This window comes from Equus caballus, chromosome 7 (assembly GCF_041296265.1).
Source record: "Equus caballus isolate H_3958 breed thoroughbred chromosome 7, TB-T2T, whole genome shotgun sequence".
NCBI lineage: Eukaryota > Metazoa > Chordata > Mammalia > Perissodactyla > Equidae > Equus > Equus caballus.
Window position 1 is genome coordinate 91,393,366 of NC_091690.1, and position 27,291 is coordinate 91,420,656.

General features: G+C 39.2%; 1 protein-coding gene across 4 annotated transcripts in view; it reads left to right on the plus strand.

The window, feature by feature from the left end:
* NELL1 (neural EGFL like 1) overlaps positions 1–27,291 on the plus strand; it is a 753,092-nt gene that overhangs the window by 560,335 nt on the left and 165,466 nt on the right. For all 4 annotated transcript variants that reach the window (XM_023646175.2, XM_023646174.2, XM_070273436.1 and 1 more), the window contains one exon: positions 9,655–9,750. In XM_023646175.2, the coding sequence (XP_023501943.1) occupies positions 9,655–9,750 (96 nt within the window). The remainder of the gene's footprint in view (positions 1–9,654; positions 9,751–27,291) is intronic.

Genomic DNA, 27,291 nt, shown 5'->3' on the forward strand with positions numbered 1-27,291 from the left:
TCTCCCATTGGGTGAAGTCGTCATCGCTTCTCAGGTACCTGATGCTGTGTCAGAATTGTGCCTCCTGGAATTCTTAGTCTCTGCTTCGTAATTAACTCTCTCTTGTGAAAATCATCGAACTTCTGAGCTCTCAGTTTCCCCGATTACAGAATGAAGCTACCATTACAAGTGACCTTTACAAATTCTTGTAAAGCATGTTTTAAACAAAAGCACAAAATGCTTTACAAATCAGAGAAATTGTTCAGGTTTCTGGATGGAGGTGGGAAATGTGAAAGCCCTCTTGAGAACTCTTGTTCACCCAAATTATCCAGCTTCTGTCACTGCAGCATAGACTCATATCTCACTCAAGATTTAACGTCTTATTCTGTGTGTTTATATAAAATCGCAGAATGAGTTTCCCTGGGAGAGCTTGCTGGAATTTATTTTGTAAAAGCCTCTGGACTGTGACCTCCGGGAGTGAGGCATGTGTTGGCTCCAACATGGCAATGCAGCGGGAAGCCTTCTGGCTTTTTCACCCGTGGCTTTCTCCTGCACTGCTGTCCACAGACCGCACTTTCCGGCTCCCATTTCTTAGTGCTCCTATAAACACTGGACACCAAAATTTGAATTGATCTCAGAGGTTTTAGCACAAAGATATATTTTGACTGTTGCTTTAGTTTTTTTTACATCCTGAACTAACTTCTTGACTTGAGGTTTTTGAAATTTGAATGCCATCTTATTCTATTCCTCTTCTTAGGTTTTTGTCTTAATCCCTCATCATTTTCTTTGCTATTGATTCTCGTGCTCAACAAACTCTGAAACTCTTAGCATTTGTGTACCAGGTAAGGAAGGCAGGCTGCAAAGTATTTTGATATTTGGGAAGAAAATGCTAAACTATATTAATTAACCTAGAGAGAAAGTGGCTGACAGATAGAAAAAGAACTAGTATTTACTGAGCATTTATTGTGTGTGGGTACTATGCCGAGTACTTTGCACGCACTATCTTATTTCATCCCCGTAATACCAGTATGACTACCGTCTCTCATTGACCTAGTTATACAGATAAGGAACTCGACGCTCAAGGAGCTGAAGCAACTTTCCAAAATGTGTCACAATGGTAATCATTTTGCAATATATCAGTGTATCAAATCAACATGTCATACACCTTAAACTTACACAATATTATATGTCAATTCTAGCTCAATAAAGCAAGGACAAAATCAATCAGCTGACAGGGGCTGAACCATGACTGGAACCCCGATCTGTGTCCAGAGTCATGGCCTTAGGTGCTCACTAAGCCACAGGCTGTACTGAAGAGTCACCAGGGCACCTGGGCTGTTTGGGTCGTGGGTCAGTGATTTACCCCCTAGCTGTATAAGGTCAGGGCTGGATATTCCTCATTCCTAAGTTTTTAGTAATTTCCTGTTGAATTGCTTTTCCTTTTCTATGATTCTTCCATTTCTACTTTTCAGAGATTTTAAACTCATAAAAACTTATTCATATTCAACATTTTGACTCTGTCTTCCCAGAAAAAAAGCCACTACTCATGTTCTGAATGAAATTGAAGTGCAGAGAAATATGACAACACTGGCAGTCCTTAAGACTTCAGAAGAGCAGTGGGTACCTGGTGAGAAAGGCAGAACAGAAGTGGCCCTTCTCTGAAATAGCCTTTGGGTTACTTGAACATTCTTGGCCTCAGTCTGCTTGGTTATTTATTATTTAGTTTTCTGATTCAACTCAGGCATCAGCTCTTCTGTGGAGCCATTCTTGACCTTCCAAGCAGAAACGATCCTTCTCTACCTCCTTTTGACTTTGTGTTGGCAGTATTGCTAGGATCTGTAAAGCATTATATGATTTCACACTCTACCTCAGGGCCTTTGCACTTGCTGTAACCTCTGCCTGGAACACTCTTCTGCTTGATAAGTACGTGGTTCATTCTTTCTCCTGTTTGTGTCTTCACTCAAATGCCACCTTCTCAGGGAGGCCTTCAATGGTTACCCTGTTCAATTGCAAACTTCCCCACTGGCACACTTTCCATCCTCCTGCTCTGCTCTGTTTTTTTGCCATATCACTTGTCATCATCTAATTTGCTATGTCACTGACACATTTATTTTGTTGTTCTGTATCTTCCCACTAGACTATAAAACCATATTGTGCAATATTTGTATCTGTTCTGTGTGAACACTGGTTCTCAGAATAATCCTTGGTACAGAGGGTGTCACTAAATAGTTCTTAATTACTAAATAAAGACCTGTCTTCCTTTTCTCAGCTTTGGGACTGTTGACATTTTGGGCTGGGTAACTCTTCGTTGTAGGCTGTCCTGTGCATGTAGGATGTTTAGCAGAATCCTTGGTCTCTACCCACCAGTACAGCTACCAGTAGCACTCCCCTAGTTGTGACAACTAAAAATGTCTCCAGGCATTGCCAGATGTCCCCTGGTGGGGGGAAATTGCCCTCAGGGAGAACTGCTGTATTAGACTCTCAGATCCTGGAGAATGGGGATCATGTCTTATTGGAGTGTCCCGTGTCTAGCACGTAGTAGATGCTTGATAAATTTTTCAAGCTGGACTGATCTGATTCAGTCAAATGTCTGTCTCAAATTTAGTGATATAGTTAGTTTATACACAAGACTGTCTCCTCAAACTTTTTATTTTCTCTGTGTAATTAATTTACTCTACCAACAAATACATGTTTAGTATCACCGAGATCAAGACCATACAGAGGAAGGCAGAGTTGCCAACAAAGAGGACCCTGGTTCTTAGGAATCTCACAGTCGGGTTAGAGACGCATATGTGCAGCCCCCACTCCAATGCAAAGGACGCGTCATCTCTCCCTTCAGCTTACGCCACTCCCGTCTGCTTCGTCTTCTATCACAGGTTTTCTGTAAAGGCCTAGATAGTAAATATTTCAACTTTCCAGGCCATATGGTGTCTGCAACTGCATCCATAGAAAATAACACTTGTAGACATTTTCTTATCTATCAGTCTTTCTAGAGCTAAGACCAACATCTGAGTTTGAAGATCTCAAGATTAATTGAAAAGTGACTCTATGCCCCCATCCTACCACAAAATGCTATGGACTAGAAGAAGATGGCGATTACCAAGAACGTATGAAACAAGTGCACAGTTTAAAATGCAGGTTTAGTGGGTTGAGAAAGCAAGTCATTGAACCATGGCTGCATTTATAAATGGTAGAGCATAGAATACAATGCAGTACAATACAATATAATGGAAGGCAATGCAATAGAAAATATCAGATGCATTACACATATTAAGAGTAAATTTTATTCTTCTCTTTATGTGTTTATGTGAAAGTTTCTGATATAAAATTTATTTCTTCTTATTTAGTATAGTAAAAAAGATTAGCAAAGCACTATCTCAAACCAACTAACTAGAATAATAGACGGGATAAAAGAAATGTCTATATGCAGATGTCCAGGCAGGACACTATTGTGCCTGAAGAAAACTAACAAATTTAGGACATGGATGGGAAATGGGACAATGGAGAGGATGGTTGCCAGATTCTAGAATGCTCCTGCATGTCTGCCATGCCTTACTGCATTCTCAACTAATGTTCAGTCTCTAACCTCAGTGTGAGTTATAAACTCCTATTCACTTTCTTCTTCTATTTAGTACCTTTCCACAGGACAAAACCTTGACCTGAACTGTCCCTTTTCCTGTACTTCTCTACTTGGCAAAAATCCCATTCATTCTTCCAGGCCCAACACAAATGCCAACTCCCTTGCATGCTTTGCCCCAGTCCACCAGGCACAATTAATCGTGTTCTCTGCCATGTTCTCTCAGCCCTTTATTCATACTGCCACGCTAGCATTTGTGATATTTCATTATGCTTGGTTTTATATGTGCCACTCTCTGCTACTCGACTGTGAGCTTCTTGGGGATGGGGACAATTTTCATGTCTAGTTTTAAACTTTGCAGCACCCAGTAGATTATCTGCACATGGTAGGCAGCCAAGCTCTAAATGGAGACTGCTTAGTGATGTGGTTAGGACTCTGGGCTCAAAACCCAGGATGCCACTTAGGAGTGGTGTGACCTTTGATGACTTACTTTACTTCTCTAAGCCAGCTTTCTCATCTGAAAATGAGAATAACGTTACTAATACACAACATTGCTATAAAGAGGAAATGGAATATTCTGTTTATAAGCTCTTAATAGGTCTTCAGTAAATGGAATTTATCATTACTATTGTTGTCATTATTACTATTAATGTTGAAACAAAGAGTGGGAAAGGCTAGTAGAGCTGCAGATACAAACACATAGTAAGTGATAGGGTTGAAGGTGATTTGGGGGCCAATAATTAAGTATTGATTTGTGCAATATACTGGGACTAGAATGATGATATGAAGAGTGAGAATTTCAGACAACTGCATGTTTGGTTTTATATGTCAGAACAGCCATCTGGATGGTTTTCACTTTTACTTTGTCTGTATATTTTAAATTGTTTTGGGGGAGAGGTTGAGAGGGAGGGAAATGGAGAAAGGGATGAAAGGAACACAATCTTGCTCCTGGAGATGCCCAATAGACTGAATTATGTAAAGTTGGAGCAGAGTTTCTCAGCCTCCACACTATTGACATTTGGGGCCAGGTAATTCTTTGCTGTGCAGGCTGTCCCACACACTGTAGGATGTTTAGCAGCATCTTCGTCCTCTACCCACTGAATGCCAGGGACATACTGACCCCACCTGCCATCTTGTGAAAACTAAAATGTTTGAGGAGGCCTTTGATAAATATCATGTTCTAAACAAGGTGAGGGATAAACCAAAAAGCAAACATGGAGGTGACACTGTCACCTTTGTTATTGACAGAGCTGGATTGGAGAATATGAGTTTATGTCTGTAAGCCAAGCTGGTTTGCTAAGAATAAATACAGAATAAGGCCCACTTACACACCAAGTCCCAGGGGAGGATGTGTCATCTGGGAGGTAAGGACAACTGATACTGTCTGAAGGCAACTCATTCCCAAGAGAGAAGTGAGGTGGGTGTGGAGTTTGGCTGAGCATGACCAGATTTTGTATATTTCCCCCCTGCTTTGGATTTTAGGTGCACATAATCAAATTCATTATATTCTTGGGTTCATGGCACTCTGTATTTTTAATTTATTTAGATATCTTTATTTTTTCAAATATCTTGATAGTTTTTTTTTTTTGGTGAGATTCACCCTGAGCTAACATCCGTGCCAGTCTTTCTCTGTTTTATATGTGGATCACTGCCACAGCACGGCCGCCAACAAGTGATGTAGGTCCACGTCTGGGAACTGAACACGGGCTGCCAAAGCAGAGCACGCCAAACTTAACCACTAGGCCACAGGGCCGGCCCCACATTATTTTTAATAATGTAATTCACACACTATCCAAAATGAAGCTAGAAATGTAACAATTACATACTTCTAATCACATGATGCTTCCCAGTCCAGCGTCCTGCTTCTCCCACCTGAGAAACATCATCTTGATAAATATTTTTTTCCAAATTTACCAATAGAATAAATCTGTCTACCTCCCCAGAGGCAGAATGAGCAAAGCTAGCAAAGAGAGGTCAGGAATGAGCTTGAGGAAAATACTTCCTCAAGGAAACCAGGAGGGCGGAGAGGGGATTCCTTCTAACAGACGGTGTGAAACTTGTATGTTCCTTACTTTGTCAGAACACAGGATGTCCCTAGAAACTAAGTATATGCCAGTAAAACTCTAAGAGGATCCTGTGAAGTGTCTAGAACTTTAAGGGCTCTTGCTTTTTATTAGTGTAAAACTATTTTTGTCAAATTGAGCCCATGGTGATGATACTGGGCATCCACAAACCTGGCACCTGCAGACCCACCTTCTCATTCTGTTCTTTCCCCTGAAAGTCCAAGTTTCATTTCACATGCTGAGAATTTTTTAATATCAATATAGTAGTCTTTCTATGGATTAATTCTTCCTTAATTCTGAGTTTTATGATTTTATTTTCTTCACAATGAAAAGAGTCCTTTCAAAAATAGAATCATACCATTTTAGAGTTGACCCAATGCATCATCTCCCCCAGGGTAGTAGGTTAATAACAGATGGTACTATAATGACAGATTCAGGTTCGTGACCTCTTCATCTATCTAGAAATCTATTCAAGCCATCCCTCAGAATCTAGAAAGTGGTTGACAAAGGAGCAACATACCCAGGATGCCTGAGTTTTTCTGAGTTTGCAAAGCAGCTGTGACTCCAAGTTCCATCGCAAACCACATGATCCTACTCAAGTCACCTAGTCAAGGAAGGAGTGACAGTGAGCCCTCACTAGTGAATAAGCACCATAGCACAGGGATCATTTATGTCTAATTTCCTGCTGCATCGCCAGAATCTAGTACAGAGATGGGTGTGTTATAGTGCTGTTATTTGGGAAAGCAGAGTCCTGGTGATAAATAACAACAATCACATCCAGTTCTTGAGCACATTCTACTTGCAGTGCCCTGTGCTGGGTGGTTTGCACTCGTAGTTCAGTTTAACCTGCACAGCTTGGGATTATCATTATTATCATTATTGCTTTGCTCGTGAGAAAACGGAGCTCCAGAGGGGTGAAATTATTTGCTGTAGCTCACACAGCTGATAAGTATAGAGCAAGGATTTGGCCCACGTAGTTTCTACCATCCCATCTTCTCATAAGCCAGAAAGAGATGTAGTAGTTGACTTGGCTTTTTGTTTTGATTATGCCATCAACTAACTAATGTTGTGCAAATTATAGGTCCTCTGAGTATCAGAGTCCTTTTCTTTGAAAGGCTACATTCATAGTTGAACAAGAAGAGCCTATCCAGATATATGTAATCTACGCACAACCTTTAGACCAGGATAAAACAGATGTTTTATGAAGTCTTCAAAGAAAACTTGCACTGATCTTGGTTTCCCCAAAGTAGCTTAAGTTTTAGATGACATGCTCCTTCTTTATTTGTTTTTGTGTTTTTTGAAATTACTTAGTCATATTATCTAAGATTCAAGTAGGCAGTGAACTTCTTCACTTTAGATAAATTTCATTCAATATAGTATGTGCTAGATTGGGTGAAATGTGATTAGGCTCAGAGAGAAATGGAGACTAGATAATAGGTACATGAACTTGAACAGCTCCTTACCCGCCTTTTTTAATGCAATGTGCAATTTGGACATTTTTTTTTTTTTGCTTTCAATTTGTAGTCAATTCCCTTAGCCCTTATCGAACTATTCAAAAAAGGAATAAACCACCTATGTGAATGCCAGATTGCAGATACGTCTGTGCTGTAACATATAAAGAAGAGCTGAGACTTTGAAGTCAAAGAAGTCCTTACTTGCATCTTGGCTTGGCCACTTATTACCTGTGCAGTCTTAGACAGGGAACTTGATTTCTGAGCCCCAGTTTTACAATTTTTATAATGGAAACAACGTCTAGCTGATATTTCCATGATAAGGGCTATTACTACTCTTATTAGAAACTAAATCAAGCATAAATTTGACAAGATATGCCTTAAACCCATCTTGGTGAAGCTGAACATTTGTAGGATGGCTCATATTGCCTGGGTATTAGACAGTTTGTTTGTGGTCCATGCTTCACAGTAATAATGATATTGCTATCAATTGATTTTATTTAACAAAATACTTATATATACTATGTGCCAAACACTATTTTAAGTTGTTTACAAACACAAACTTATTTCATCCTCATAGCACCCTGTGTATTATGACATGTGTACATTCTGAGATCATCACAAACATCTTACGCTTTCTTCACAAAACCTCCTGTTATCATTTCTGCTTAAGGGTTGAATAAATCAAGAGCACACATGTATTATGAAGCAACCTTGGGTCTCCCAACCAGGTCTGCAGATCCGTGTGTGTGTGTGTGTGTGTGTGCGCGCGCACACAGGTCTGGATCAAGTGCTGCTTTGACTGTGCTGTTAAGGAAATCCAACCTGAGCCTCCTGCTTCCAAGGCCCTGCCTTTTTATTCTGCCTCCTGAAACTTTTCCTTACCAGCTTTTCATCTGCCATTTTTAGCTTGCGAAAACACTTTAGTGTTCTGTCACTAACTTTGATGCATAGCTACACGTTAAATATCCTACTTGACTTGTCAGTCTCCAGAAATGGCAAGGTGTGATTTTTGGGACAAGAGATTTTTGTATACATTTGTATAAATATATTTTTGTATATTTTGGTTTTCATGATAAACAGGCCAAGACAGATATTGTCTAAATGTGTTTTTGCATAGTCCCGGCTACTAAGATGCTGGAAATAGGAAATGGTATTCAAATACCAAGGTAAACACTGTCTGTCCTCTGGCAGGAGCAAAGGAGCTCACAATTAATTGCTAAGCTACAGAATGTTAAATCATCCAGGGGATATTAAATGATGCAGAAAATGACAATATCGTGAGAAGTTCTATGTACTTGATCTAGTGTTCAACAATCTAAAAACATTATTTAGCTTTTTAAAGTTAGACCCAAATTATTTATGTGATGATGGCAAAATATAGCCGTATCCTTTTTCCAGAGTGACATTTTCTAACAGCAATTAAAAATAAAAACATTTGCTTACCTTGCTCTCATGTGACTAAAAGAAACTCTGGGTTAACAAGTTGCAATCATCTTCATTAAGGAGAACTTCTGCCGGTTTGGTACACTAAATTGTTGATTATCCAGCAACTTTGATAATAAGTTATTCTGGAAGTGTTACAGAATTGTTAGAGCAAGAGTTTTTCTATCAGAACAACCTGCAGAATGTAGGTTAATTCATTCAGCAAGTATATTTTGAGCATCTGTTATGTGCTCAGATATTGAAACTATAGTATCGTAGGGAGCAAAAACAACCCTGGCGCTTGTCTTTATGGGTCTTACAGTCCATTGGATAAGATAGGAGATGGTAATCAATTATATGTAAATGAATAATTAGGTTTAATACTGAACAGGAGAGGTGCATGGAGCTATGCTTTGCGAATGTGTAATAAGGGAAGCTAACCCGGTCTGGGCAGGCTAGCAGGGTAGTACTGGGATGGAGTTGCGGTAAGTTTGCAGTGCTTATCAAAAGCCTTAACAAAGTCCACACTCTTTGAAACAGCATTTTCACATTGAGACATTTTCCCTAAAGGAATACTTTGAGGTATGCTAAGCATTTTGGCTATAAGGACAGGGCATTGTTTTTATTATAGAATTGTTGCAAACAGCTTAAATATTCAACAGTAGGCCATTAAATTTATCATGTGATCAAAAACTATGTTGACTATGCAAATCTTTTAAAAATAATGCAAAAACATTTTTATTGTAATAAAAGATGTTTCATGAAAAAAGTAGTTTCAAAATAGTGAGTATTTAAAATTTCTTTGCCTTTATCCCAACTTTGTCTTTTCTAGTTACTCAATTTATCCTATTCTGTTTCAAATATATCAATAATAATAATAATAGCAACAGTCACAACTACTCATACTAGTTGTCATTTAGCACGTGCTGGCCTCGTGCGAAATATTTTATGTCCATTATTTCAATTGATCTCATGTTAACCAGTGAAATAGATATTATTGCACTTATCTATTTTTGTGTGCTAAAACTTTTAAATATGTCAACGCAGATATGTATTCTCTATGCAACAAAGAAAGAATTGTTTCGGCGCTCATGCTGTTTACTGTGAATTTCCTTATTGCCGTTTTATCTAAGAGAAATCCCTCATTCTTTTGCTACAGCGTTCTGCGAAGAGGGCTGCAGATATGGCGGGACATGCGTGGCTCCTAACAAATGTGTCTGTCCTTCTGGATTCACAGGAAGCCACTGTGAGAAAGGTAACCTGGCCTGTTTTTTGGGGGGGGTGCGGGGAGTTTCAGAGAGAATGGAAGCTCTTTCTCTAGGAGTACAGTACTGTGGGCCGACTTGATATGTTATGTTTCAATGGTGGATGTGGCTCTCCCAAAGTGGGGACCTTTTGATTACTGCATAGTAATCATCCTCCCTCTGAAAATAGAGCTTCTTTTGCCCTTCCTTCAACGGTGTCTAATTTAGCAAGGTCAAGTCTTTTCTCTGCTATAGTTCACAGTACGCATTTTTAGTGCTAACTAGAGATAAAGCCTGATGAACTGACCTGCCCCACTTATCGTCTATTGGGTAGCATCACACACAACTATTGGAGTTATAGCGATCTGCCGTGTCAACGGAATCTAAATTAGAACCACATGCTCCTTGCGTAAAAATACGTTAAATAACTCTAGCAGCAGGTTTATTGGTGTGCTTGGGATTTTATTCTAATATTGGTTTATTAGGGACATTATCATTCATGGACCTGATAATGTAAGCCAAGTAGTATTGGTAGTGTTCCAATATGTGCACCTTTCTATTCCCAAAAAATGTCACATTTACACTTGGGGCTATTTGGTGAAATTCAGCTCTTTATTAATTGGAGAAATCCTCCTACCTGTGTGCAAATGAAATTTGACATTCCATGCCAATGTATATATCAGTGCAAGGGGTTTATGTCATGTAAAACTGAATCTTTCACTGTATTTGCCCATCAGTTTTATTGGGCTAAAATCACTGTTATTGTGTTTTTCTGAGTGAGTAATATCATGCTTGACATTTCTTATAGTATAGCATAGAAAAATGGAAATATGATGCTGAGGTCATTATCCATATTATTAGATGTGGGGGAGGGTGTCTTCATCTAATTCCAAATATGAAAGCAAAGTTCTTGTTTCCTTTCCTTCGTGTTTAAATGTTTCTGAATTCGGATAATAAATTTTTTAAATGAGCCTATTTATTATACCCTATCTTGTCTAACATATTACATTATACTGTGTGTATATTTATAAGGCAGCCTGATCCTTTCAAAGACATATCAAAATTTAACTACATAAATTATTCAGCAAGGAAATCAACAAATAACATGTGCATCGTTTCCATATTTTGTGATATGATCAACAAATCAAATCACATTTAGTAAATAATATTTACTTGGTTTGTCCTAAAAAAAGACATATAAAGAACAGAGTTCTGCCTCTGAGGAGCATGAGAGAATTACCACATGGAACTGAAGATCTCTTGCCAAAAGCAAAGAAACTTAATGACAACTTACCACACATGCCCCTATTGCAGTACGTTTGATTCTAATTAGATTTTATAAAATGAAAAAACATATCTAAAGGTTTCTCACCAGTTCTTCTAGAACTGCTGTGTTTCCCTAAATGAGTATACAAGAATTAATGGGACAGAATGGTGGTGACGCTGATGGTGATGCTGAGGGATACCTACTAACGATATACCATTTATCATGTGCTAATTATGCGTGAGGCCTTTTAAATCAATGTTTTCATATTAAGAACAAACAAAAGAGAGATCACTCCCATTTTGTAGATGGCAAACTAAAGCTTAGTTAAGTAATTTCCGCAGTGCTACAGAGCCAGTATTAGAGCTGAAGATAAAGCTCAGCCCTCATTATAAACCCTGGCATGTGTTTCTCAGGGATAATATGTAGACTTCCTGTTAAATCTGTTAAAATCCAGATTCCAGGGCCACTACCCCAGACCCAGTGAATCAGAATATCTGGGGGCAGGTCCATGAATCTGCACTTTGACCAAGCATCGCAGGTTGCTTGTTATAAATCAGTTAGTATTATACTGTTATTGTAATATTTAACCAGAGCATCTACTGTAAAGTTCTCATTCTTTTTACATTGTAAAGAATTGGGAGAGAACATTGGTCTTAGGAGAGAGGCTGAGTCAGTGACAACCCAGGAAAAATTAATTGTGGTTTCTGATGGCTTGTTGATTTGACCTCTGTCATTTTCTCCGCTCAATAAATGGTTGGCTGAATCAGTGCTTACATTGTGCTCCATAAGGTGAAGTAGGAAAAATAGAGATAAAGGAGAAAATCAAGACCAGAGGCCCAAGTAAAACAGAGATGGGCAGGACAAGAGTTCCTATGGAAATGTTAAGGCCGAGATTGAGAATTGCATATTCTTGAATTCTTGCCTTGTTATTATAGTGTAAAAAAATAAAATAAGGTTTCTCTGCAGGTGATGTTATCCCCCATCTGTAGCAAAGCCATTCCATTTAATATTGGCCAATACTCTAATTCTACGAGATATTTCGTGGCTAGCATAAAGTACATATTTTCCGATCACTTGTGTACAAGAGATCGAGATGAATTATAGGTCAAACACTGAAAACCTCTGCCATATCTTGTCTGAATTATTTTATTGTGGTGATTATTAGCAATGAACATTAAGTAAATCTATTTGCTGTTGAATAGTGATGCTAGATGTCTTGAGACTAGGGTGCAAAGGAAAAATGCAAGTACATTGCGAATGTCTTAGATTACACTAAATCTTTTATTTGGGTTGTTTAAATTTCAAGACTAACTAAATGGTGTCATTTGAGTTGCATAGAATCCACTTATATTTAGTCTGAAAAATCTTTCTCTTGCCCCCCCCCCCCAGTTGTTCATTGCTTGCGATATTCAGCCTTTCAGAATTCAAGTATGCTTAGTCAAATCACTGAAATCATTTGTTAAGGAAAATGCCCATGTGGAATACAATGAAGTTAAAAATCCTACCTGTGTTTGGTATGTAACGCAAAGCTGAACGGCTCTGCATTTATTTGATATTAACGAGAGTTTTGTAAACTTAAACTTTTCATAACCCCCTTGAAGGTAAGCCAACGTTTTCCCTCCCTTGGTTTCTCAACAACACATTGTGTTGGTTCTTCTCTTGTCTTTTGACCCTTCTCTGTGCCCTTAGCTTCGATCTGATTTCACATTTAGCATGGAGATATGTAAAGAGCGAGATGAGTGAGCAATCAGTAAGTAGAGTAGTTTTGCTACTCTTAGGACAAGAAAGTGCTGCTGGTGAAAGCTCTCTTCTTACCCTCCCTGAGAGAGCAGAAAGGATAGAATGCCATGCTGACATAATGTAGCCGTGATGTGGCCAACCACAGAACAAAACGAAACAGCACAGAGTGCTAGAGACTTTTCAAATGTTATCAAAGAACTACACTAACTCCAAGAAAATGTTACTACCATAAAACAGAAGAACATCATCCTCTAAGAAGTAAATGAACTAAGTTTACTACTTGGCATTAAACACATTTGCAAGCAACAAGTAGAGATTGAGTATAAGGTGTAAAGCTTGTCTGGTTAAGGGTTTCTTGACCTTGACACTATCGACATTTTGGACCAGATAATTCTTTGTTGCGGAGGACTGTCCTGTGCATGGTAGGATGTTGAGTCCATCCACTAATCACCATTAGCACGCCTACTCCAAGTTGTGACAATCAAAAATGTTTCCTGACATTAGCAAATATCCCCTGGGAGGTGGAGTCATCCCTGTTGACAACTCTTGGTCTAGATGTAGTGTTTTAAGAAGTCTTTAAAATAGTATCTCAGTGTTATCTGAGATAACGTAAAAATTCTAAGCATTTTTTTAGGAGACAAGCATTTTTAAAGCATCTGTTGAGCACTTTTAGAAGTACTTTGGACTTACCATAATTAGAAAATCCTTGACCATTCAAGACCCAGAGTCTGGCTGGTATCCATCATGTGATATGTAGGGCACACCTTCTTATAGTCTTAGGAACCAGATTAGTGTGGAAGCTGGGCCTGCTCTATGCCCACTCTCTCCCATTGATGGAGTAGACATGTGGATGCCCTAAGCCCACCTAAGGAACACGTGACTGACGGTAACCTTTGTGTTCTCCTGAAGGAAGAGAGAATCTTTATCAGTTTTTTAAAATAAAGTTTTCCATGTATGTAATAAAAAGATCATTTCTCTTATAGTATAAAACTTAGACACACACATGATTATCTGTGGTAGCACAGTAAATTTTACTGCATTTTCCTCTTTGTACATTGTATGAATTGTAAATCATATAAATGCACTTGTATAGATATCAGGTATCCATAATAAGTGTCTTGTGAATCAGACAGAGTTGGACAAGACTAGTCAAGCTATAGGCTAGACCACAGTATAGTGTAAAAGAATTGGAAAAAAATGTACTGATGTTATAAAAAGAGCAGACCTTGACTTTTTCCCACAGTTGCTTCAGAAATGGGCTTATTTGTTGTAAATATTATTCAGTAAACTCAAATAACACTTGAACCTCTCACAGTCTCCAAGCCTTTTCAAAGCATATTAAGTGCCTGAATAAGAGTATTCAGGGAAATCAATAAATAACAAAAAATGTTTAACAGCTTTAGCCATTCACAATATAACTTGCAGCAGTTATTATTTTCCTATTTGCTTATCTGAATTTTCTAATTTTTCTACAATAAATATAAATTATGTTTGTAAAAGGAAAAGATTTTTTAAAAGCTTAAAAAATGGAGGACATAAAAGTCAAGAAAAGGACTTCATTTTTCTCCGTTACTAGGGATCTTTTAACCTTTCCTAAAGGCAAATGACTTTTTGCAGGATAATTTATTCTATTCTTTTCCCTATGCTTCAGGGACTTGCAGATATATAGACAGGGGGTAATGATTTGCCCTGAGTGTATTGTCCATCCGCCAGGTAAAAAGAATGGTCAGGAACAAAGACTTCTGTATTCTTCTAAATTTTAAATGTTGCCTGATTTTGAGAGAGCTTTGTTTGTGATTGCTCTGCCTGCTCCTGTTTTGGGGAAAATTTTTAAGAATCTTTAAGAAGGTGGATATTAGCTGCATTCTCTTAACAGAGAAGAGAACAGTTCTGTTTCCTCTGAGGTGTCCTGAGACTGTGGGGAGGGCATCTGGGAAGAGGATGGGTAAATGTAGCTCTTGGGATTCATAGCAGTCAGGAGATTATTTAACTTTTCTCACCATGAGCTTTCGCAGGTTGTCTGGCACCTGGTACATACTTACCATGGCAGCTTCTATTATTAATGTTGCTTCTCGTATTAATGTTGTTGTGCAGCTAAAAGGTGCTCAGGAAAGAGTATGCAGGGCTTTGGTGGCATCATTGAAAAGGGAAATACCAGGACTTGAGGTTTCTCTGAGTTGCCCATCCAGTTAAAGCCACCAAAAATGGATGGATGCAGGTGCTCTTTAAAAACTTTCTTAAAGTCAGATGATTCTGAGTTTGGTTGAAGAACTATCCCCTGCACAGGATATTTTCAGAAACAGAGAATGGCGAGGAGAGGCATCGCACTGGAGGATGGGAAGAGCCCAAACCAGCGACACTGAGAGCGCGCACCCCGAGAGCAGCGGAGAAGTCTTGCCCTTGTTCAGCACCCCTTCCTCTCCGTAGTTCCAGGCACTCAATTTTCTTCTTTCAGCTGTGATGGAGAAATTGGGCTCGAGATCCAGTGTGCTTCCCCATGGCTCCAAAATGGAGTCGCTGCTTAACTCAGAGCTACTTGGAGCCATTTCACAACCTTGTCCTTGTTCCTGCCAGGATCACCATTTTGCCAGGTTTCAGACATATGGAAAAATACTTGAAGCCATTTTTCACTCTTGTTTCCTTGACAGAGAGAAAGTTTTCAAGTCATTTCAGTATGAATGTGGGGAGCGATGCCTTTTGTTCACCAACAGAGATTTGGTGTATAAATTACAGATGCAGCGTGAGATAACGAGTACTGTACCGAAGGACAGAGGCCTGAGTTCTGGTACCAGATCTGCCACTGTGAATAGTTTAGCTTCTGTGAAGTGAAACTTGCCTTAGCCTCCTGTGTACCTATTTTGAGTCCCAAACTTGGGCATCTGTTATTTCTCGAGAGGCAGCGAGTTTCACCCTATTGAACACGTATGAGGATGTGTGTAAGTGTTAACCAGCTAGTCAGTAGTGGAGCTGGGATTCTAACCCTTGTGTGGCTGGATCCAGATTTCACACACTTTCCAATCATCTGTTTCCTCTGGGTCACATTACCTGTGTCCAGGGGCAATTAAACCTAACAGATTATATGGGAGCCAAAGAAATGATGTTCTCCTGTGAGTAATGATCCATAATCTCCTACTTGATTATGTGCATTGTTTTATACATTCCTTTCAACATCTTTGTTGTCCCTAAGGCAGGAAGAGAATGAACGAATTAGGGGCTCAGAGTACAGTCTCAGAAGCCACAGCAGCTCATTTCAAGTTGAGGTCCTGCTGTTTACCAGGATCTGTGACACTGGGTCAGATACAGGTAACCTTTATGAGCTTCCATATGCCCCTAAAAAAGGAATGTCAATATTACTTGTCTCGTAATACTATTGTGAGATTATGTGAGATCGTCTATTTAAATCACTCTGTAGAGTGCCTGGCACACAGTAGGTGTCTAGAAATGATATCTATTATTAATTTTATCCTCAGTTTACTGGGTGATAAAATTGAGACTCAAAAATAATAGGCTACTTTCCCAAGGATGCTCAGCAGGAAAATGAAGTCTCTCTCTTCCTTCAACCAGCTCTTCCAGCCTCTCGCTATACCCTTCAAAGGTAAAGTGCTTTTATTCATGTCATCTTTGCCAATTCATATTCTCTCTGTTCCTGTAAACATTTTGTATGATTTCTTGTCAATACAGATTAATTTATACTCAGAGTTTTGCTCTGTGGAAAGAGTGAGTTAATTCAGCTCCTGTAATAGTGACATGTGTAACTTAGGTAGGGTCCTTGGGAAGAATTTGGTTTTTTGCTATTGATTATTCCTCATTTCTTGGAGTTGAAATTGAGGATTTAACACCAAGTTCTTGCTGTGCTATTGATAGCACAGGCGGCTTTGTACACAGGCAGATCTGAGACCTCATTGAAAAAGACCTCATTGAAAAGCCTGCCCCACTTGTCTTTCTACTAATATTTGCTTAGGCCCTTGTTGATTCCCAAATTTGCTAAAGAAACACAAAGACTCTACTTCTCAATTGGCCATCAGGAAACCTGGATTCTACCCCCAGATTCCACTATTTACCAACTATGTGATGTGGGGCAACCTCGGCATTTTTAGGTAAAGTGGGAGTGAACATCCAAGAAAAACCTTAAAGTTTTCCATACTCATTTATCAAGCATTCCTAGGAATTTACACCGAGTGAATAATCAGAGCTGACACATAATGTTGTTTGAAGATACACTTGAAATCTTAAAAGGATGGTATTTTAAATAATAAGACATTGGAAGCAACCTAGATTTAGAAAAATAGAGAATTAGTGAAATAAATGATGGGTGACCATTCTATGGAACCTTTAAAACCCATGAAAAGACTATTTAATGACATGGGAGACAGTGTATGGTGAGGAACATGAACTCTGGAAGCAGACTGTCCAGTTTTGAGGCCCAGCTCTGTGATCTTGGAAAGTTCCTTAAATCTTTTGTGCCTAAGTTTCCTGATCTATAAAATACGAACAAAAACAGTACTGCCCCATTGGAGAATAATTTTAAAATTTCCTGCTACCTGGTGAGCATTCTATAAGCACTGGATATTATTTAGTAAAAATGGCACGTTCAGTGTAATTCCAATTTTTATGCACAGACACACATATACTATACACTGAAAAGACTACCTGGAGGACATTGATCTCACTATGGCTTATCGCATCTTCGCGTGATTTGGGACATTTCAGGACAAAAGAAAAAGTCTTATTTAAGCAATTCATTCAATCCTATATATATTTTTTCTCCTCGAAGCCTCAGTACATAGTTGTACATCCTAGTTGTAGGTCCTTCTGGTTCTTCTGTGTGGGATGCTGCCACAGCATGGCTTAGTGAGCAGTGTGTAGGTCTGCGCCCAGGATCCGAACCAGCGAACCCCGGGCTGCTGAAGCGGAGTGCAGTGAACTCAGCCACTGCACCACTGGGCTGGCCCCTCAATCCTGTATTAAAGCTGAATAAAATCTTCTCACCTTCTCCCTCATCAGCCCACCACAATCTGAGGAGTCTGCAGTGAGAAAGAGGTCTGGACAGTTTCTATTTTTTTTTCTTTCTATGTCGTATTTTGAAATTGACAGATGCCATGAGGCTTGTTCAGCGTGAGAGAGTTTTATGGGAAAGAGAACAAGGTCTCATGTAACCGGTACTGTAGTCTTCTAGCATCAGGCCCTCTGGACGGGAGGTGTGCACTTGCTGGTTCTTCCTTTGTCGGGTGCTTTGGTGAAAGTCTGCGACCACTGGGGACTTCCAAACGAAGCCCCCTGCACATGGACGATCCTTTCATCCTTCCGTAGTTCTGACGCCATGCTCCTTTGCTGCTGGAGCTCCACGCTGCTGCTGCTTATAAAAGGCCACTTCTCTGTTGTGGCTTGTTTGTCCTGCCAGAGTTCTGTATGATTAGGCTGATGCTCTTTTGTAGGATCCCCAGAAAGCAGACATTTTTCCCTTCAACAGTCTCAGTGCGGTCCTCTCATAATGTGGTCATTTTTTTCTGCTCTGTTGTGTGGCCAAGGCAATCACAGACCCAGCCATTTATCTTTAGAATTTTGAGGCGTCAGTCAAATACCAGTTGCTATGTCTCTCACCGACCAGGGGACATTTCTAGGTGTCCATGAAGTCTCTCTTCTTTGAATGAGTTTGGAGAAGAAATTCTTTCCTTTCTTTCCCCCCAAAAAGGTGAGCTGGAATTGATAGCAAGCCAAACAGCTTTTTCTAACAAAGTTCTCACTTTTGGCTTTAATAACATTCCTTGCTGAATTTCTTGGCCTTTGCTTACAGAGCTGGAAGGTGGTTAATGGTTAATGTTGGCACAATTGATTTTTGCAAGTGTTGTAAAGGTTGTCTAGCAGCCAGCTTTGGAACATGGGGATCCTTAACATCTATTACATTATTATCTATCAAAACTCTGACATGAGAAAAATTCAGTCTTAATATCCCATTACATTTGAGTTCGATATATATTTGATAAATGAATAAATGAATGAGTACAGACAAGGACCTTGTATCTCACATGGTCCCATCTTTCGTTTTATAGATCACAAGTTGTAATGACGCCAATTCAGATCTCATTTAAAAGACCCCTAAGTTAAAGTATACCATAGTGAGGATGGAGGAGAGAAATGCCCTGAACAAGAATGCCATTAATAAGAATGGTATAGAAATTTTGTATGTTTCTAGTAGCTTTGTCAGCTTGCCTTTCCAGAAAGCGAAGCAAAAGGAGCCAAATTTTTTAATAGATTGACATTCCCCATCAAATAACTGAAAGCTATTAAGGATTACCTTGTCTAGTTAGCAATGCGGAAAATAATTCCTGACTGTTTAGATGACGAGCAGCTCTCGCTCTCCACCCGGCAGGCTAAATGCTATTGAACTGTGAAAGTCAGGAGTTTGGTGCATATGCTCGTTGTTAAGCCTGTGACCTGGGAAATACAAAACACCGCTGTAACTTGAAGCACGATGGCTAAACAGAAAGGAAATTCAGGTCTCTGTGAAAATATGACCAGCTGGAAGCCGGAAACTGCAAACTTTCCCTAATAACCAGTATCTAAGAATTCTTTGTATCCAAAAATAAGTACTGCACTGTAGATCATGTGGAAAAAGGCTAATTGAAGCCAATGGCCTGACTGAGAAGGACTATAACTCTTGCAATTTGCATCACTCTCTCCTGATAGGATCCACTGATTAGAAAAGGTAGCTGCTTGAAAATGTTCACTTGGGTCCAAAATATTATGAGTCAAATAGCAAGATCTACGCATTCGTTTTGGTAGTGGTTGGAAAGATAAGCAGTTTCTGGCTTGGTGGGCTAATGTGGTTTTAAAGTGTTCTCTAGTTGAACAGAGACCTTGAAGTTATCTATAGGTGGCAGGAATTTTAGCTAAGGAGATTGAGTCCACGAGGGGAGATTCTGGAAGATTATTCTATTAAGAGATGTCTTTCTAAGAAAACCTTTCAGTACTTCCCCAGTGCTTACAAGATGAAGTCCGAATTCCACGGCATGCGAGGTAAAGCCCTCCGTGACTGGTCTCTGCCTACCTCTCCCGCTTTATCTCCTTCTCCTGTACGTGCATCTTCAATTCCAGCCCTTTCTAAACTACTTCTGGTCACTGAAATGCACCTTATTCTTCAAGTCTCTGAGCATTTGTTTGTAATATTCTCTCTGCCTGTGACACACATACAGACTTACATGTTGATCACAAATATATGATATTAATTTAAAATAATAGAAACTATTGATTATTGAGGGTCTCTAATAACCTAGAATCCTCCTGATCTCCCTCTCAAATTGCTCCTCCAATGGTCATCCTCATTCCAGTTGATGGCAAAATTGATCCTTTCACTTTCTCTGGATCGAGATCTTGAAATTATCCTTGACTTCTTTCTTTTTCACTGCACATCCAAATCCTTGCTCCATCTTCAAAATATATCTAGAATCCAAGCTTCGTATGATCCCCACCACTACCATGACATCATCATCTCTAATCTAGATTATGGTAAAAACCTCCTAAATCGTCTTCCTTCCACTGTCGTGCAACTGTAGTCTCTCTAACATAGCAGTCAAGGGAACATTGTTTACAAAGTAAGTTAGATGCAGTCTGTTCTCTGCTCTATATCCTCTGTGGCTCCCCATTTTCACTCAGTCCAAGTCAAAGTCATTACCACGGCCTCCAAGACTCTACATGCTCTGGGCCCCCTCCTTGTTACTTCTCTGCCCTCACCATTCAATGTGCTCTCCTCGTGTGTATTCCTCCCTTTCCAGTCTTAAGGTGTCCTTGACTTTCCTAGAACATGCCGGTCATTTTTCCCTTACAGTTTGTTTGCTTGGGATGTTTGTCCCACAGATAATTTTCCAGTCAGCTCCCTCATGTCATTTAGGTTTCTGTGCAAGCATTACCTCCTCAGAGAGACTCTGACCCCTAACTAAAATAACACATCTCCTCATTTGTGTCACTGTTGGTGTTGTCTTCAGAGCCTTTTTCACTCTGACATGGTCATGCTTTTTGTCTATGTTCTGGCTGCCCATGAGGAACTCCATGAGGAAAGGGTGTTGTGTCTTGTTACCACTGTGTCTCCCAGGCTCAGGGCAGTTCCCGGCACACAGCAGTTGCCCCAAACACTTATTGAATAAATAGATAATTTAGTAAGACTCTCTTTTACTTTCTCTGTTAGTCTCCAAAGCCACAATACTGTCATCGTGAAATATCTTGGCAAGAATGAAAAAATTATTGTTGTCAATCACGCACCTTTCATCGCTGGTATTTTTGGATCACATGTAGTCAGAGTTATCCTGGATTTTTCCTTCTCCCTCACTTTCCCATCCAATCACCCACTGCAGTCTATTTGATCTCCATCCTACTCCCTGGTCTAAACCACGGTCATTTGTATTTTGCCTGGAATGATATCAGAAAGCAGGTATCCAGACCCCCAGTCCTGTTCCTCCCTCATAAAAAGTGTTCTTCCTGCATTGCAGGCAGTACAATCCCTATAAAATACAAATACAATCAGATTCTCTCCGGGCTGGAGAACTTAAGCGGTTTCCAGTGCCCTTAGCATAAACGCCACCCTCCTTTCAGCAGCATCAATGACTCTCTGAGCCCCCTCCCCATTCCAAGTTAGAATCAGTGTTCTTCCTCACTGGACTCTTTCAGATTCTCTTAAAGCAACTCTAGTCTTTCTCCTTCAGGCCTCTGCTCCTGGTATTTGCTCTGCCTGGAGCTCTTTGCTTCTCTTTCTCCCCCTCCTTCTTCCCCCCACAGCTCTGACCCTTGCTCTTCCCTTGCTCTCTCACATAGATCTTAAAGTAAACTGCTCTTCAGAAAGATTTTTCAGACTCTCTTGTCAAGGTTAAGCCCTGTCTAAACGCAGCATGGCACCGCACAGCACCAGAGCAACCTGTTTTTCTCTTTCATAAAGTGTGTCACATGTAGTTGCCTGTTGACTGTTTTCTGTCCCCTTTCTTCCTACCACCATCCCTGTAGCATCACCACCAGACATGTTTAACTTCTCTTCTCCGCACCAAAAACCCCTACAAAGTATTAACTTGATATAGCAATTATCCCACAGTGTCTCCAAACCAAGACGGGACGTTTCCTGACCATTTTTCTTCCATCTCTTTCCTGCTGGTCCTTTGTTCCCACTTCGAGGTGTTCATGACAAGAAATATAAGTGAGATGGTATGAGATTTGTGTAACACATTTCTGAATGACAGAAGCATTAACATCCACAAGGAAAACGTTGATATACATAAACCAGATGGCTCATTTCAGCAGATTAAGCAAGTCCTCCCTTCCTCCCATAGACAAGACCTGGCCTGTCAGAGCACCTCCGTGACCTAGGTGAGCCTGCCCAAACATGGTGCTTCCCGGTTCTTAAATTGCCAAGGAGTCCCTTTTTGATGGGACCACTTGATTGGAACTGTTAAAAAACCGTGAACTGCTCTTTAAGCACTTTCTGATTTACTGTCAGCAAATTATTACAGCACTCTTTTTTAGTAAAGTGATGTCACACATCCAATGGCAAGCTTTAATTTTTCCAGATGCTTGGTCTCCAGATTTGTGGAAATACCATAATCACTTGTGCGTTCCCCATAAACTCCGTGCGTTAGCGTTTTGGAGGTGGTTACATTTCTTTTTCTACTTCTTTTTCCCAGTGTCACTTGCAGCAGGAATACTTCCCCAGTCTCTGAAGATTTTAGTCAGAATAGTGAAGGCTCTATTTAAATAACATAGCTCTTATTTAATACTTAGGCCTGACCTTAATTTGGGCTAGACCTTGTGCTAAATGGTTGACAGGTATTATGTTATTTAAACCTTGTAACCCACAAACTAGGGATTGATCAGCATCCTCCAACCCATATTGCTTGTCTAATCTCATCATATAATTCTGTACTGCTCCTGGTAGCCATTTTTCAAGCACATAAGTGTATAAGCATATAACCGTATAAGCATATAACCGTACTTCAGGGTCTTGGCACCTGGTGTTCTCTCTTTCTGGAATGTTCTTTCTCTGTGTATCTTCATGACTTATCTCTTTCAGGACTCTACTGAAATTTCACTTCTCGGTGAAGCTTTTCTTATCACTCTATTAGAATCATAACCTTACATCTTGCCTCAAACAATAGTGCCTTTATTCCCTGGTTTATTTTTTTCTCCTTGCACTTATCACCAGTTAAGGCACTGAATAGATAATTACCTATCTTGTTTGTTGTCTCTTCCCCCACGGGAATGTTGACCACCATGATGACAGAGATTTTTGTCAGTATTTGCTGCTATAGCCCCATCTCTCAAATTAGTCCCTGGTACTTAGTATGTGTTCAAGAAATATTTTTTGAATTAATGAATGATTATCCTCATTTATTGAGTAAATTAAGAAAAGTAAAGTAATATGCCCAAGATAATAGGTCTAGGAAGTGTCAGAGCTGTTATTTGAGCAGTTCTTTATGCCTCAAAGCTCAGGTGTCTTAAACACTGTCCTTTGCTGCCCTTTTCAAAAAGGCAAGGCTGATTGAAAGGTTCGGACAATTATCAGAGCTCATTTCATGTGTGTTGTTTTTCTCAGTTGAACTCTGACTTCTGAGTGTGTCACTATGATTCCTGTGTATATCATCTATACTGCGTTCATGTTCTGAGAAACTGACTTTCCTTGTAATGCTTTAGTTAATACTGTCTTCCTTAAAATGGGACTGGCATAATAGTAGTATTTCATTAGTACAGACCTTTACAGTTCCCAATGCATGTTTCCAGGCACTGTATCATCTCTCTTCTAATCTAACAACTATGTGAGGGATATATTATCATCATCCTAGGTTTACAGGTGAGGAAACTGAGGCTAAGAGATTAAAGAAATTACCCAAATTTCTAAAGCTAATAAAAGGGACAGCTGGGGCTTGAATTCTTCTCTGGTGGTTTAAAATTCCATGCTTTAAAAATTTTTTTTTCATTATTATGCCTTGCCACCCCCAACCTTCCTCCTCCAGGCGTGTTCATTTATCTTGGTCCCAGCTCATTAATATGGAGGTTCAATTTTGAAAGTGCTAGATGGATGCCACTGGAATACTCTTTTACCCATAGGGCATTTTACACCTGGACAGTGGGGCACAGTATAACCTTTTGAGCTGGACAACCTCAGCCACTCACCAGGTGGTAGTGACCAAGTTATATAACTTCTCAATCTGCAGGTATCTCTCAGTCTTGCTCTAAGAACTAGAGAAAGCCTAATTAGTAAATAGCAGGTGATAATGAATTAGTATATTGTGAAGAATCGCAGTGTACAGATTGTCATCTATAGCTTCTGTATTGGAGAGCAATGCTATCAATTGTAGCTGATATTTATATAACTCTTTATAGGCACAGTGTCTTTCGAAGGTATTTTCTTTTTGGAACGCCTCAAGAAAGCCTTGTGAGGTAACCTTCATTTCCCTCTTACAGATAAAGAAACATATTCAGATAGGCTAAAATGACTTGCGCAGGTTCATAGAGTTAGTAAGAGTTGGGCTGGCATTCTGATAGGAGACTGTCCCTTTCACCACTCCAAGATCTGAACTTGAAGTGGAAGAAAAGCAACATGAGCCTCTCAATGATAGCGCCCTCCAACAGGGGTTAATAGTTCCATACCATTCTGAAAAAACCCTGCACATGTTAGGGCATGACATAACACATCCTCAGAGAAGTGAAACTTTAAAAATCAGAAGGAAATGAGATGTCTGAACAGATGTTTGCAGGTATGTATTGTACCAACAACTTGGAAGTTTCTGGAGAGTTCTGAGGTCTGTTTCATATATTCCTACAGATCCTTCCCTGATTTAACGCTCTTTTTTTTTTTTTTTTTTTTTTCTCTCAAGCAAAACTTATTTTAATGTCAAGTGAATGCATTTTCGTGAAGTGAACCGTCTCGGTAATATTTTAGTAGCTATTAACAGCCAACTGCTGGGCATCTGGGCAGGAAACCTGTTCCTATTCCTCAGGCTATTAACATACCTATAGCTGCTACTTTGAAGTGGTGCTCCATGGCAGCCACTGCTGTAAGTACCTAAAGGGATTATAGGCTAGATGTTATTATCCTCATTTCACAGGTGAGGAAACTGAGGCTCAGCAGCTGTTAGGTTCACGGTTGGGATTTGCTTCTACAGCACAAGAGGCAGTTTCTGTTGTTCTAATAAGTTCCTGGCTATCTGCATTGTTGATGGTATTCCTGAAAAATAATTTCTTCAATTATTTATTTAAATCACTCTCCCTTTCTCTTTTCCACTTCTGGCCTATTTAACAGAGTTATTGTCTAGTAAAACATTTGATTGGTAAGTACCACATTCTGTCCCTTCTTGTTTAAGGGTGATTTCAAGCCTTGAAGTAATCCTATGAGTGCAGGAAAAGCGGGAGGTCTGGAAAACTCACAAAAAGTTAAGGAACTTTTATTGAAATATATTAAGTATATAGAGAAGCACATAATATATAAGTATGCGACTCAATGAATGCTTATAATCGAAAAACATCTTTGAAACCAGAACCAAGATTAAAAACTAGAACGTTGTCTGCATCCCAGAAGCCCCCTCTCCTGTTCTCTTCCAAAACCCCCCAAGAGGAATCACTGTCCTGACTTGTAACAGATCAGTGTGGCCTGTTTTTGAACATTATACACATGGAATCAAATGATATGGCCTTTTTTGTGTCTGCCTTCTTTTGTTTGACATTAGATTTATGAGATTTATCCATGCTGTTGCTTGCAGTTGTATTTTCAAGTTCTCATTGTGGAATAGTATTCCATTTTGTGAATGTGCCAAAATGTATTTAAGCAGTTTGTTGTTGGACATGTGAGTTCTTTCCAGTTTTGGTTAACTTGTTACAATAAATATTCTTGTACATGTCTTTAGGTGACCATATAGCAGTATTTCCATGTATCTGTATATCTGGGAATGGAATCGCTGGGTAGACCTGGGTTCAGTTTTAACAGATACTGCCAGTTTCCCAAAGTGGTTGTGCCTATTTATATTCCCAGTAGCAATAAACGAGAATTCCAATTGCACTAAAGCTTTATCGATACTTGTTTACTGTCTGTCTTTCATTTTAGCCATACTGCTGTTGTGGTATTATTTTATAGTTTTGATTTGTGGTTCTCTGATGAAAAATGTAGTTCAACATACACTATATGCTTACTGTGCATTTAATTTGACTGTTTTATGAAGCACCTAGTCAAGTCTTTTGCCCTTTTATCTGTTTCACTGTCTGTTCTTTAGTAATGCACATAGTTTAAAAAGTCAAATAGTTATACTTGGCTAGTTATGAAAAAACAGCAACTCTTCACTCCTATTCTACTTCATTCCTCCTCGCTAGAGTCAGGCATTTTCTTCCCCATGTCTCTAACAATAATACATTTATATTATTATTTCTTGACTTCTTAGTTTTAGGCCTTATCTATTGACCACCCCTGAAGGTGAAGATGTCTCTGTTTTCAACCTCTCGCGCACACTGCACTCATGTGCACGTGCACGCACACACTTCTCATTTCCCTCTTCTTCGATTTTGGTAAGATCAATATTCATTATTTCTCATATTGTGTCTATGTAAATAATATTCTTACGTGAGGCACAGAGTTAGCTCTCGTCAGTTCCCCTGACCTCCTCCATTCTCTACGGGAAAGTCTCTAGGTCTACAGCACAGCTGTTTTCTTCAGATCTCCTTCAGACATCATCTCTTTTTTGTTGGATCTCCTGTTTCCGGAATGCTGTCTCTTTCTCTTTTTTGGATTGCATCTTCATTTTTATAGAAATAGCATTTAATTAACTTCCCGGGAAAGAGTACATGGAAGATAAATTGTTCAAACCTCGCATGTCCAAAGATGGTTTTGCTCTACCTTTGTACTTAGTTGACAATTTGTATGGATGTAGAAGTCTAGGTTAAAAAGCATTTTTCTTTAGACCATTATAGGAATAACTCTATTGTCATATTTTCCAGTGTAAATTTTGAGAAGTACAGTGCCATTCTATCCTTGATCATTTGTGTGATATCTACTCTTCTTTTTCTGGAAAGTTCTGCATTTTTTTAATCCTCGTTATAAAATTTAGTGATAACACATCTTTGTGAGAGTCTATTATTAAACCAAGATACTGGGAACTTTGAAGAGCCTCTCAATTTGGAAATTTTCCTGGTTTTGTTTCTGGGATTTAAAAAATTTCTTTGACAATTTACTCCCCTGAATTATCTTTTTTCTGTATTTCCGGAACTCTTATTATTTGGATGTCAGATCTTTACATTGGTCTAATTGTTTGATTACTTCTGCCTTTGATTTTCATCTTGCTCTCCTTTTCATTTCACTTTCTGCTCTTTTTTTAGGAGGTGGAGCTATTTCATCACCTTTAGTTTTCAAATTTATTGTGATTCATTTCTAATATCCTGTTTTATTTCTATTTTCTGAATGTTCTTTTTATATTGTTTTTAGTTCTTGTAGGTAATATCTTCTTTGATATTTTTGAAGGTAATAGCAAGAATATTTTAAAAGTTTTTGTATTACTTCATACAGTCTGTTTTCTCTTTGTTGATT